The sequence below is a fragment of the Phyllostomus hastatus genome, unplaced genomic scaffold (genome assembly GCF_019186645.2).
Source record: "Phyllostomus hastatus isolate PE091 unplaced genomic scaffold, TTU_PhHast_1.1 phas_scaffold_501, whole genome shotgun sequence".
Lineage (NCBI taxonomy): Eukaryota > Metazoa > Chordata > Mammalia > Chiroptera > Phyllostomidae > Phyllostomus > Phyllostomus hastatus.
In genome coordinates this window covers 6,776,023-6,791,419 of record NW_025334033.1, presented here as the reverse complement: position 1 = coordinate 6,791,419, position 15,397 = coordinate 6,776,023, and the positions used below count along the sequence as shown (strand labels likewise).

The following is a 15,397-nucleotide window of genomic DNA, read 5'->3' as shown; positions in this document are numbered from 1 at the left end:
CAGAGATTGTTCATTGCCTGTAAATCTGAATTAATAGACATTAATTATACAGTTCCTGGTAACTATACAAATCTCTATATAATCCTTTAACTTGCAAATCTATTTCTAAAATTTTATCTTCAGGTCACATTCAGAAATACCAAAAAAACAAAAAAGTAAAAAGCTATGAAAAATAAATGTTGAATGAAATGTGATTGGTTAAATATCAGTATAATAGTATTACAAGACAAAATGGCTAAATTTGAACCATGTGGGTTCAAATTTTATGATTTATGCTATCGAAATTCAACCACCACCACCACTACCATCACCAACACAAACAAAAATCTTAACAAAAACACAATAAAAATAGAAGAGATTGATCCTGATGGGGCTTTAATGGAGAAGTATGTATTTAAGTAAAACATGCAAAAATTAAAAAAATTAAAAAACTAGGCAGGAGTACCTAAAATATTAATAGCAATTATCTCTGGTTGGGAATAAATAATTCCTGATTTCTTCTTTATAATTGTCTAACTATCCAGATACTCTACATGGAGATGTACTAGTCTAAGAGTCAAGAAAAAAACTGAACAATGAGAAAACATTACACAAAAGGTTATATACTTTTTTCTCCCTTATTAATAATAGATAAAACTCTAAAATACACTGAGATTGGGGGAACTTAACTATATAAGATAGCACTCAATACAGAATGGTGATAAATCCCAGTAATACAAAACCTATTTTGCTAGGTAAGTAAAACCTGTCCATTAACTTAGTTTCCGGATATACAGCACCACTAAAATATTACCACCTTTGAAAATTAGTACACAAAAAACTTATATCCTCCTAGTCCATAGCAAAATTACTTTAAACAAGCAATTTTCAACCAGTGTGCCACAACAATTTTTTAAACATGCAATAGCTGACTATTTAGTTAGGAGCACTGACCTCTTTTCCCTTGGATTATCAAATTAAAAAATGACAACAGCCAATATAACATTAGCTGCCCAGTGTAAATGAATCAAAACTATATTACTTTCTGGTCACATTGGCAAAATACGTATTCCTCTGGTGTGCCGCAGAATTGTACTTTACGTGTGCCATGAGATGAAAAAGATAAAAAATCACTGCTGTAAACAATAAATATAAATCACAAGCCTTTAATCATTTTGGCTCAGAAATGACATTACCCAATTCTAAAAAAGGTTAAGTCAGTCAAGTACTTCTCAGCCAAAAGAAAAGATATGAAAACTTTTCACTTTTGATCAAGTAGGTGTCATCGTTTCTGCTGCCCCAAAGCATGAAATCTGAGCTCTTTTCCTCTTGCAACCTCAAGTCTGTCATGAGGTGAACTTTATGGGTTTTGTTACCAATCTAGCACATCTGAGCATGTACAGCTATTGTAACTGAAAATTCCAGTTAAAGAGACAGTATAGTCCTGGGTGGCATAGCTCAGTGGATTGAGTGTGGGCTGTGAACCAAAGCATCGCAGGCCAGTCAGGGCACATGCCTGGGTTTCAGGCCACAGCCCCCAGCAACTGCACACTGATGTTTCTCTTTCTCTCTCTTTCTCCCTCCCTTTCCTCTCTAAAAATAAATATAAATAAATAAATATGTATTTTAAAAAAGAGACAGTATAAAACTGACCTTAAAACAAATATAAGCTAACATTAAAAAATGAAGAAGAAACCCTTAATGGGCTCATTAAATCAGTCAAAGAAAGAAACCAAATAAAAACAACATTCCTACTTTATTATTGCTTAGGTTAAAAAAAAAGTCCTAATTTTGAAGATTTTTCTCCAATAAACCTTTCTTGAGTACCAACTATGTGTCTGATTGGTGCTGTACTAAACAATGGGAAAGATGTGCAAGATAAAATTTTAAATCCAAGTAACAATGTCCTATGAAACCCTTTAAAGACAGATAAGAAATAGGAAGGTAAATGTTTTCCCATTGATTTATGATAACTGATGAGGATACTGGTTATGTTGAAAGGAGAAAGTTGTCCCTCAGTAAATAATCAATGTCTAGCATAGTTATTGAAACAGAAAGGGTGCTCAAATATTTGCTAGGTGAATTAATAAATACTCAAAATAGACAGAATCTCCAATCTGATGCTTAATGCCATCAGATTAATCTAAATATAACAATCATTACCTCCGCTGGGCTTTAAAAAATTAGATAATGGGTTACATTTATGATCTAAATAAAACAATCATTACCTCCTCTGGGCTTAAAAAATTAGATAATGGGTTGGTTACTCTTTTAAAACCATTTTAGTTGTCTCTGCAAATAATCACCAATAAGGTAAGCCTAACATAACCGCTACCATAAAATCAGTCAACCTGTACTCAAAATAATTTCAAAATATTTATCCCAAGTCCATAGGTGAGTTATGAAACAGGATTTACTTTACCCTAATAAAATAGTTAAATAAATTAGAATACTTTATGGCTCTAATATATTATTGCAAAATAAGAACATGGCAAAAACTTTGGCATATCATGAAATAAGGCAACTTTAAAAGTTTTCTTTGGTAGTTTAATTCTAGATGTTGATTCATTTATTTTTTTTATGCTTCACCCAAGGACTTTTGTTTTCATTGCTTTTAGAGGGATAGGAAGGGAGAAAGATCGATGTGAGAGAAACATCCATTGGTTGCCTTCCGTACGTATGCCGAGACCAGGAACTGGATCTGCAACTTAGATTTGTGCCCTCACGGGAATCAAACCTGCAACCTTTTGGTTAACAATGCTCCAAACACCTGAGCCACACCAGCAAGGGCAGGACATTTGATGCTTTTAAAAATTTTCAAACAGGGTGCTCAGAAAAATTTACCTACATGTTTGCTAGCCTCTTAGTGTCTCCCCCATCTTTTTGTGTATGTGTGTCACATGTCATTTAGTTGGCTCCCAGCTCCTGGCAACACTATGGAGTGAGTGATGTCCACATTTTTTGGTCCACCTTTTAAAAATGAATTTTAACCAAATTTACTTTCATCATAGGGAGCAATTCAAAACATGTTCACCCTTTTCTAGTCCCATATTTTGATTGATACCAGAACAAAATGGAACCTTGAAAAAGCCTAACTAAAAAAAATGTGTTTATTTCACATTTTTACTTATTTCTTATACTTAATTTTAAATCCCACTCGCTATATTTTTAAAATAATAATGAACTATCAATAAAATAAACACATTCAAATATTTAAACACACAAACTCTTAAATATACAATAGGGGACTAGTAATTAGAATATATCAATTATGAACAAAAACAGATCATTAAAAATTATAAACTTGAAAACATATTTAGAAAAACATAAAATGTTATTTAAGTGGAAAAAACAGATTACAGTATAATATAATAATACATGTATGTATACATTTATGTGTACAGGAAAAAACCCAAAGACTATATTTAAAAATATGTACGGTGGTTATCATGGATCACAATTTGTTTTTTACTTTAAACTTTACTGTATTTCTCAGATAAAATGAAAACATTTCTATATTCTGACTGCAAATGTACATAAAACATTTTTCCATATCTTTAAGTCACAACTATTTTTACAATATAAATAACTGATTATTAATATGACATATTCATACAAATTTGGGCTCTTTTAGTGTCATTCTAAAAATATTGTTATTGTAGCACACTTAAAAATACAGAGAAATATTAATAAAAAAGCCATGTAGTCAGAATCCTACAATCGAAAAGTAATTAATAAAAATATTAACATTTTAGCTGAGTAATAACACTGTATATTTTTTGTGTTTTTATTACTCAATATATTGCAAGTTCATAAATAATAAAATTTTAATAGCTGTATAACAAAATACACCTTAGTTAATTCAATCATTCCTATTCTATTTAGATAGCTTATTTTTATTATCAATGTTTTATACACACACCCTCAAAAATCTGTGTATAAAATTTTTTTGTGCATCTCTATTTCCTTAGTATAGATTATTGGAAATTGACGAACTGGATGAACAGGCATAAATGTTTCTAATTTAAAGACTTTTTAATACAAATTACCAAACAGCTTTCTACATTTTCTCCAGCAAGGCATCATTTTCAATTTTATGGACAGACACAGTGTTGGATAATACCAATTTTTAAACCTTTGATCACTTGGTAACTAAAATATGTTAACTGACACTACTTGTTGATTATCAGTAAGATAAAACAAATGGGTGTCCATATGCTTATTAAAAATCTACAATTCTTTTTCTATAAATTTTTTAGGAAAGTATCCTGCCTAAGGGGTGAGGTATCTGTGATAGTTAATTTTATGTGTCAACTTGTCTAATCTGTGATGACAAGCTCTTTGGTCAAACACCAGCCTAAATGTTGTTGTGAAGATAATTTTCAGAGGTGCCTAATATTTAACCAGTAGAATGTGAGTAAAGATTACCTTCCATAAAGTTGGTAGATCTTGTAATAAAAACACTCAAAGAAAAGACCAAGGACCCCAGAGAAGAAGAAAATCTGCCTCGAGATTGCCTTTTGACTCAAGACCAAAACATCAACTAGTACCAGAACTTTCAGCACGCCTGCCTACCCTGTGGATTTAGGACTTGACAATCACAAGCCGATTCCTTTAAACATACACACACCACATTATATATATACATATATATCTCCAAATCAAAACTTTCTATATGTATATACATACATACATATATTGGTTCGTTTCTCCATGTTTCCTGACAAGTACGGTGTCTCAGAAATTTTCTTTAAAATTTATGAGTTGTTTTTTATTAAGCCAAGTCATTTCCTCTACATCCTTTATGTTTAAAAAACTTCTTTCAAGCCAACTACTTACTTGGAAGTCATCTTCTGCTCCTTCAGTTTCATTTTTTAATGCTGGGCATCCTAAGAAAACAGGTAAAAGTTTAATTAAACACAGAATTTTTGTCTTAGATTTTAGTATTATTGACTAATTGATTATATCACTAAAATACTACAGGAGACTAATCAGAGATCATTCTGGGCTATCTGGCAACTAGTCAGATGTTGGTCACGCATACTTGCCCCTTTATTAGAAGAACAGAAAATAAACTGATGTTTTTCCTCTTCTGAAGGTCAATTCCCAGTTACTTACTAAAAAGATGTTTACTACTTGTGTGTATGTGTATGTGTGAAAGTGTACTATTTGTAGAAAGCCCTGCTACTGATTTCTCTGAAACATTCAAACTGCTAGTTAGAGTACATGCACCACACACTCCCCTGGTGTTTAGGTGATGCTCATGCATGATTTTTTCAAGTTTTTGAAATATTCTGACTCAGGAAACAGTATTTAGTAGCAAGAAGTAGGATTTTAGTTGCTATAGTAAGAAAAATAAACAAAAGAGCCTTATTCCACTATTGATAGTCAATGGCCAACTGTACTAAATTTCTGTGCATCAATGTCTCTATATGCATTTTCATTATGTTCAAGAGCACCTTTAGTTCCAACAAATTAATAAAAGATGAATTTTTCGTAGCAATAAATTCTGAGTTTATGCTACCCTTGACAGCATAGCTAGCATGGAGATGAGCCCTTTGAAAAGGGTTGCATAGACTTTCCTTACTGTCACAGAAGGCTAATAAGTAAGAGAAATTACCAGTCTATATGGTGACCAATAATAATGCTAACCAGTACGTTTAAAATAATGTTTAAAAATAACAAGACAAGTTGAATACAGCAGTCTATTCTACATGGCTAGGAGTTTGGATAATAATTTTCTCTTTAAAGTACTGGTTCTTAACCACTAGCTAAATAGCAAAATTAACTGTTTAAAAAACTACAGTTAATTAACTGTAAAAAAACATACTGATGCTAGAGTATAGTACCAAATCAGTAGTATCAGAAATCTCTGTGAGGCGAGGCATAGATAATCATGCATTTTTTACTTTTAAGTTTTTTTCAGGAGTTTGAGAACCACAACCTCTGTTAAAGAATCTGAGGATACATATTTATTTGTTTTTCTAAATTCATAATATAATCACTCAACTAGCAGAACAATTCCTCATCACATTTGAAATGTCTAGAACTTAAAAAAAAAGTGAAATCAGCTCCACTCCCCAAATAGTTTGAGTCAACTGACCTGGGGTGGGAACCAGCTATTCTATTTCTCAAATGCTTCCCAGTTAATTCATACATGCAGCCAACATTAAGAACACTGACATAAAAAGAATGTATGGGTACTGGTAATAAAAATAAAATGACTGCTATCATTTCATAGAAATTTATTTTATGTCTTTAACAACTTTATTTTTTAAATTTTATTTTAATCATTGTTCAAGTACAGTTTTCTCCCTTTTACTCCCAATTTCATAGAAATTTTTCTGAACTAGAAGTCAAAGATTATTTAGCAAACTCTACTCTTTTAAAGTAGCCAAACAGATTATTTAACCACTGTTTCCAGTACTATCAATACAAATCTATACTAAGTATTTCCATGTTCTTGCATAAAGTCTGTCTCATAATGTTCATTTCTTCTAATTCTCTTCTTACAGTATATTCAAAATATACAAATCATAATGTTTTCTAATATCTTGATTTGGTTACTTTATATAGAAGTCATTGCTCTAAAGAGAGATAGTATTCCTTCTTAATTAGAAAAACAAATCAAGTTTTGACTTGTTTTGGGAGAAGAAATGGGTTTGAATGTGATTTCTTTTGTTCAATTATGCAGAAGCCAGTCTTATATGTAAATACGCTCTTCCTCTCTTTAAAACCTGCAAACTTTAGGGTTAATCATCTTAACAGACTAGAAAGATATTACGAAGGGATAAATGGGGTTGTGGTATCTGCCAGCGCTCAACAATGAGATCAGGTAAAAAAAAGTGTTCTGCCATAGAATACCTGAAGTCTACCTATATGTGATCTACCTATATGTAAAGTTAAAAACTTTATCTCTATCATTACCAAAACAAGAATATGACTGACATATACACAAGGACTTTGAAAACTGTACCTGACTGCTCCCTTCTTCTTTAAGCTCTTATCTGAAAACACCTGAATTACCTGAAGGATGCTGCTGCTAGGCTCTTTAAGGTAATAAATGTAATTGGTATAGATTATGATGTAACAAATATAAAACAGACTCAAGAGCCCATTATTTTATCTTCACTTACAGTGAACTTTCAAAGTCTGATCACATATCACAAAACCTGACTTGCTTAAAGTAACTCTACTATATATAATGGCTGAACAAATTAAGAAAATAGTCAAGAAAAATTACCTTGAGAAATGTCCTCTATAGCTCTTCGAATACCTCTATCAAAAGCCCTCGCATCAGCAGGACTTTGAAAGGTAAGGCCAAATTTCTTGTCATCAATCTTCCAGTGGTGAAATGTTGGAGTGACCTTATTGTAAATGAGATCCTTTTTAAGCATACATTCCAAAACCACCTGTCAAAAGTGAAATGCCAGAAATTACTATACATATGGTCCAATGCATCTCTTAAATACAAACTGGAGTGGGAAAAAGAGCTACTATATTTTAATAAGAGTATTTCATCCCTATATTAATACAGAGGTCTTGCTACTGAATCTATTTTACAGGGTTGCTCAAATACAGAAATTAAGATGGAATTAAAGAGGATTCTGGAAGATGGCAAAGAATCGCTAGGAATCTGTCCTCCTACCTAGACAACAATTGCATTGGCAGAACCTGTCTGATGTTAACGGTGTTGGAAGTCTGCAGTCTGCTGAAGGCTTGAAACTTCCAGGGGAAGGCATAGATAGTAAACTGTGGTTAATTTCCATTAGTTTCAATTATTAGCACAGTAGCAGCAATCCATCCAGTTGACATGGCTAGGAGTTGTACATGTGTTCCCGGAGCAGTATGCACACAAATCATGGGAGCCAGGATGGGTAAAAGGATCCTGTCCTCCAAATTATCAGGTATCTGCTGTTCTGATCACTGACTGCTGCTTCTGGTCACAGAGGTAAAGAGAACTTTGAGAGAACTTTGAAGAGGGTAGTGTTGTTGTACTTTCTTGCACTAGTACTGTCTCATACTGTACTTGCACTACTGCTGTTGTACTTTCATCGTTACAAGTCCTTCCTTGTCAGAATGAAGTAACTAACATCCAGGATATTTAAAAGGGCAGCTCCATTTTTTATCTATCATTTTTCACTTTTTGCATTTTGGAAGCCAGACATTAAAGACCAGAATGTGCAAAACAGCATATACAGAAAAAATCAGAAAGTGACTATGTATACCCAGGGAAAGGCTCAGAAAAGACATGAGAAGACATTAAATTTGTATCTTATTCTTTTCCTTGGCACAGAGACTGATGATACCAATGATGGCAATGATGATGTAACAAAAACAGCAAGAACTTCGGAAAGGAGAAAATCTGATTTCCAGAGTTACCACACTGTTAGATGCAAATACGCAGTGTTCAACAACAACAAAAAAAAAAAATACCAAAGCATACAAAGAAACAGTAAAGTAAGGCTGGCTAAAAGGGGCGGGGGGAAGGAGGAGGAATCAACAGAAACTGCTCCTGAAAAAGATCCCCCCAGCAGAATAGACAAAGGCTTTTTAAAAATTGTCTTAAAAAGTACAAATTGGCAGTTTCATAATAGTCACAGGAGTGTAAAGTATAACATAGAGAATACAGTCAATATTGCAATAAATATGTATGGCATCAGGTAGATACTAGACTTATTGGGGTGTTCACTTTGTAAGTTACATAAGTTTTTAACCACTCAGCTGTACAACTGAAACTAATAAAATACTGAATGTCAACTGTAATTTAAAAAATTAAAAAAAAACTGTTTTAAAGATGCTCAAAGAACTAAATGAAGATATGGAGAAAATCAAGAAAATAATATATAAACAAAACAGAAATATCAATAAAAAGAAAAAACTTAAAAGAAATTCTGGAGCTGAAAAGTACAATAACCACAACAAAAAATTCACTAGAGGAATTAAAAAATCATATGAGCAGGAAGAAATGAAAATCAGGGACTTGAAAACAGAACAACAGAAATTATTAGGTCTGAGGAAAAGAAAACAAACAGGAGAAAAGTAAGCAGAGTCTAAAGGACCCATGAAACACCATGAAGAGAAGCAAAATACATACTGTGGGAGAAAGGAGCAGAGAGAATATTTATAGAAACAATGGTTGAAAACTTCCTAATTTTTAAAAATTTCATTTACTGATTAGGGGGAAGGGGAGAACATCAATTTTGTTGTTCACCTTATTGATGTATTCATTGGTTGCTTCTTGTATGTGTCCTGACTGGGGATCAAACCTGAAACTTAGGTACATGGAGACAATGTTCTAATCAACTGAGCTATTTGGCCAGGGTGAAAACTTTCCAAATTTGATAAAAAAACATTAATATGAACATGCAAGAAGCTCAACAAACTGTAAATGAGATGAACTCAAAGGAATTCACAGAGAATCCTGAAAGAAGAGAGAGAAGTTAATCATTACAAACAAGAGATCCTAAATAAGGATATCCACAGACTTCTCTTTAGAAACTTTGGAGGCCAGAAGATAATGGGCAGATTAATATTGTCAAAGTTCTAAACAAAAAACAAACAAACAAACAAAAAACTGTCAACCAAGAATCCTATACCTGGGAAAACTGTCATTCAAAAGAGAAAGAAAAATTAAGACATTCCCAGATAGACAAAAGATGAGTTTGCTACCACTAGATCTGCTCTGCAAAACATGGTCAAGGGAATCATTTCTACAAGATGAAATGACAGTAGATAGTAACTTTAATGCTATATAAAAGATATAAAAACCTCAATAAAAGTAAATGCACAGGTGACCATAATAGCAATATCATTGTAACAATGGTTTGTAACAGTTAATTTTGTTTCTGTACAATTTAAGAGACTAACACATTTAAAGAAAAAAAAATTACTAAAGTAAAAGCCAGTTATTAGTGTAAATAATTTTAACCCCCAATATTGGTATCTATAAAATTTAAGAGACTAATATATTTAAAAGAATTATTACTTTATGATTCTGGGCATACAATGTATGAAGATGTAATTTTGTGACATTAACAACTGATAGGGGTGGGGATGAAGCTGTAAAGAAGTAGTTTCTGTATGTTATTAAAATTAAACTAGTATAAATTCAATTAGTGTTTTAACTTTAAAATATTACCGTAATCTCCATAATCACATAAAAAAGCTAGAGATATAAACAAAAGGAAATGAGAAAGGAATTTAAGCATTTCACTACAAACAACTGACTAAACACAAAAGATAGGAATAAAGGAAATGAGGAATTGAAAAGCTATAAGGCATATAGAAAACAAACAGCTTAACAGCAGAAGTCTCTCCTTATTAGTAATTACTTTAAATGTAAATGAACTAAGCTTTCCAACCAAATGAAAGATTAGCAGAATGGATCAATGCATGTGATCCAACTATATGCTGCCAACAATGAACTCACCTTAAATCCAGAAACAAGTAGGTTCAAAATGAAAGACAGAAAAAGACATTCCATGCAAATAAAAAATAAACAAAATCAAAAAGGTTACAAGTAAGCAAGAGGATATAAAAATCATTTATGCATCTATGTATACCATCAAAACACCTGAGGCAAAAAGTGGCATCACTGAAGGGAGAAATAGATCGTTCTAAGGTAATAACTGGAAAGTGCAATACCTACTCACAATAACCAGCAGAACAACCAGACAGAAGTTAAGGAAATTGAGGACTTAGCACAATAAACCAACTAAACCTTACAGACATATAAAGAACACTCTGCCCAACAACATTTAAATTTAAGAATACATAGTCTTCTGAAGTGCACATGGGTCATTTTTCAGGAGAGACCGTATGTTAGGCCACAAATTAAATCTCAATATATTTTAAAGTATATGTATTACATGAAGTATCTTCTCTGACCACAACTGGATGAATTCAGAAATCATTAACAAAAGGAAAACTGGAGAATTCCTAACTGTGCCATTTAATTTTGGAAATTAAACCTTGCACTTTTAAACAACCACCTGACCAAAGAAAAATCACAAGGGAAATTAGAAACACTTAAGAGAACTAAAACAAAAACACAGCATTCCAAAACTTATGGTATGCTGTGCTAATAATGCATAGCTATGAACACTCGCCTTAAAAAAAACAAAGAAAAATCTCAAATCAATAATGTAACTTCCCAACTTAACTAGAAAAAAGAAAACCTAAACACTAAACTAGCAGACAAAAGGAAATACAGACAACAGCAAAATAGAGAATAGAATAGAGAAAAATCAATGAAACCAAATGCTGGTTCTATTACAAAAAGATAAAAACATTGGCAAACCTTTAGCTAGATGAACTAGGAGAGAAGATGTAAATTACAAATATCAGAAATGGAAGTATAGACATCACTGCTGATTCTACAGAAATAAACTGGATTATAAGAATACTATGAACAATAGTATGGCAACAAATTGGATAACCTAGATGAAATGGACAAATTACCAGAAACAAAACAGACCAAGACTAAGTCAGAAATAAATTTAAAAATCTCAACAGACCTATAATTACTAGAGATTGAAGAGTAATAACAAATCTCTCAATCAATAAAGAAAAACCCTGAAACTGATGGCTTCATTGGTCAATTATACTGAACATTTAAAGAACTAATACCAATATTCTTAAACTTTCCAGAAAAAAAGGAAGAGGTCACACTTCCAAAGTCATTCTATGAGGCCAGCATTACCCTGATACCAAAGTTAGACAAAGACACTATAAGAAAACTGTAACCCAATATTCCTTTTGAACACTGATGCAAAATTCCTCAATGAATACTAGCAAGCCAAATTCAGCAGCATATTAAAAGGATTATATAAGGGACTGATTCCTTGAATACAAAGATTGTTCAACATATGAAAACTAATCAACATAATGTCACGTGAACAGGATGAATAAAAAAAACCACATGATTATCTCAACTAATGCAGAAAAGGTATTTGACAAAATTAAAACTCTTTTCATGATAAAAACACTCAACAAACTAGAACTAGAATGAATATACCTCAACATATTTGACAACAATGTCAAGGCCACTCAGTGGGAGAAAGGACAGTCTTTTACTGTATTTTTTCCCATCACCATTTACCACCCTTATATCCTCTTCCACCTTCACCTACCCACCCACCCCCATAAAATCACCACACTGTTGTCCATGTCCATGAGTCCTTTTTGTTTTTAGCTCGGTATCTCCACCCCCAAACGCCATTCCCAGGCGTCAGCCTACTCTCTATCTATGAGTCTGTCTATTTTGCTTGCTAGTTCACTTTGTATGTTAGATACCATATGAGTGAAATCATATGGTAACTGTCTTTCTCTGACTGGCTTATTTTACTTAGCATAATGTTCCCCAGGTCAGTCTTTTCAATAAATGGTACTATAAAAACTGGATATTCACATGCAAAAGAATGAAGTTGGACTCTTACTTAAGCCATACACAACAATTAACTCAAAGGGATCAAGGGCCTAAATAAAAAAGCTTCAGGATATTGCATTTGGCAATAATTTCTGGGATATGACGCCAAAGGCACAAGTAACAAAAGAAAAAACAATAGTATACTACTGTTCTCTTCCCAACTCCATATGCAATGATGTCATATTGACTAAAATCAGCCATGGTAGGGTATGTAAATGCTGTAAATCACTGCCTTTTACTCCCTCCTGGAGTACTGATTGTTAAACTTTTACTTACTTATCACTGAATTAATGATTTTTTATAAGTCTTAATTCTGAAATAACCAAGAAGGTGACTAGATTCTGTCTTGCCTGTTAGAGACAACATAATGAGATTGCCTCAAGTTTTCTTTCCTATACTTTGATGATTCCATTTGTATAACATAAGAATTAATACTTATCTAGGGCTTTTATGTCTTAGGTCTTTGTTAGGGCATTTTTGAAGAGATTTACTATTTGTCACAACGACTTTGCAATATAATAAAATTCATAATAAAATTAAATTCTGGAATTAAAGAGGTTAAAATTGCCATATGGATTACTGCAACAGTGCTACTGTATTCATAAAAAAAAAAAGCAATATGTATTTTAGAAAACAAAGCTAAATTAAAATTGTTAAAAAAGAGGACATAATGAGCGCGGGCTGGGAACCAAAGTGTCCCAGGTTCGATTCCCAGCCAGGGTACATTCCTGGGTTGCAGGCCATAACCCCCAGCAACCGCACATTGATGTTTCTCTCTCTCTCCCTCTCTCTCTCTCCTTCCCTCCCTAAAAATAAATAAATAAAATATTAAAAAAAAAAAGAAAATAACTCTAAATGTTTAAAAAAAAAAAGAGGACATAAAAAAGTGAATTTGGTCTTATAACTATTACATACAAATATCACTAAATTAACATTTAATAATGAAAATATTACTGAATTAACCCATCTTAAATTTTCCTAGGTTGTTTTCCAAATATTTTTCTTTCAGAAAATATAATTTCAACATGATGTTGGGAACCGCCCTGCCTGGTATCAGAAGCTGTAACCCCTGCCAAGGCTAAGGTTGAGGGAATGACCTTGGACCATAAGCCAACAAGGAGACAAAGCTTATCTCCCCAGCAGGAGCACTGCTTCTGCTCCTTTTACTTCACCCTGCCTGGCCCCCAGTGCTTGGTCACTTAGCCAATGACAGGTAAGATTCCCAAAGGGGAGAACAACCTAAGACAGGCACGATCATGGAAGGAAGGAAGGACTTTGGGGGCTACAGAAGCGGATGATGGACCCTCGCCCTTCAGCTTTGACAGCGCCTGAGTCCTCATTGTCTGCGGGAAAATCTCCTAATCTCTTGGCTGCCTCACTTCCCTTGCTCCACCTAAGCCTGAAACAATGACAGAGGGTGGTGCAGCCCTGTGGCTGGAAAGGGCAGGTTCCCTGGGGCGATCAGACCTAAGAAAGAATATGTAAAATCCTGTGAAACCTGCTTTGTTTAGAATGTTCTCAATGAAATGATAAGGGTCTAAGCAAGAAGTAAGTTTGTTCCTCAAAGTTTTACAGCTCTTTAGCTATCTGACCCTGACTCAAAATAGGCCCTCAGAGTCCTTTGTTATCTATTGTTTGATCCTTACTGCCTGACAATGATTAATGAGCTTTACCTGAGTTCCTATGTAAACGAACCCAATAAAAGACTGCTAAGGTGGGAGAACGGGGTGCTTTCCCTTAGGTAAGGTGACCGAGGCGCTCCCTACTAGAGAGAGTGGCTGTTCAGTCCCTATTTCCCCACGGGACCTGGTTGTCTCTGTGTCTGTTTTTCTTGTGTTTCAACGAGCCATCCACAGGGTTCCGCAGTCACTGCAGGCCAGTGGTCGTGTCAGCTGGCGCCCAACGTGGGGCCCGAGGAATTGGGACCACTTCGACCCAGAGGCTACAAGCCACCGCTGTGGACAACGCATCAACTCTGGTGAATTTACATGTAAATTAGCCCAGCTAAGGGCCGACGACCCCACATTCTTTCTCGGGTAGGTCGTAGGATGAGTTGGATTCCAGGGAAACGGTTTCTGTTTTTCTTCCTAAGGTCGCTCCTCTCTTTAGCGACCACCTATAAAAGTGTAAATAATAACTTCACTCTCAACATGATCTACACTCATCTCTACCACTTATTTACAAATAGCATCTAGTTTTAGCACCTTTTCTAAAAATTACTTCTTAAAAAATAAGCTTTAAAATACACTGAAGAAATGGGAAGGATAATGAACTAGCTCTCTGACTCACACAAATACCTATGCAAGAATGTTACTCCTAAAAGTCATGCAAACACTGAGATTACATGCCATATCACCTTGTACAAAAAAGTATACCAATTAATGATAAACTACACATCAATTTGTATTATTAACTTTTATCTATAAAATGATACTAGGTAACAAAATTATTTTATTGTTCATGTTATGTATTTAAATTAACATAAAATAATTATTCCTTAGGGAAAGGCTATTATGGTAGTAACCATTCAGAATTTAGGAACAGGAAGTGAGATTTTAAAAAAAGCAGGTAATCTATTGGCACAACTACCCACCATTGTTCTTTATGTAATTTAAAAAATACTCATATGCTTCCTAAAACATTCTACACCACTCAAATCTTACATAATCTCAAAGCCTCCATGTCTGAAGTATAACAATTTCTCATCTAAGTCACACAGTATAATAGAAAGTTGTTTTGCTTCTAACTTTAAGTAGCATTAAAAAATAAATGCACTCTCACTTCTGGCAAGATGGAGACATAGGTGGACGCACCATACCTCCACGCACAACCAAGATGAGAACAACAACAATTAAGGGGCGCCAGTTGCGGAGTGAAGAGAACAGGGAGAACTGGGCGCTTAAGGCAACCGGGAGCGCGTAAGCCATCTGGGGCGCACAGGATCACAGCAGGTGGACCCTGAGTACGCAAGCGGCAACTGGCGGACCC

At 33.9% G+C, this 15,397-nt stretch overlaps 1 protein-coding gene across 3 annotated transcripts in view; it reads right to left on the bottom strand.

The window, feature by feature from the left end:
- SPRED1 (sprouty related EVH1 domain containing 1) overlaps window positions 1–15,397 on the bottom strand; it is a 117,972-nt gene that overhangs the window by 37,234 nt on the left and 65,341 nt on the right. For all 3 annotated transcript variants that reach the window (XM_045822555.1, XM_045822556.1, XM_045822554.1), the window contains 2 exons: window positions 7,223–7,391; window positions 4,819–4,868 (listed from right to left, as the gene is read on the bottom strand). In XM_045822555.1, coding sequence (XP_045678511.1) covers window positions 4,819–4,868; window positions 7,223–7,391 — 219 coding nt within the window. The remainder of the gene's footprint in view (window positions 1–4,818; window positions 4,869–7,222; window positions 7,392–15,397) is intronic.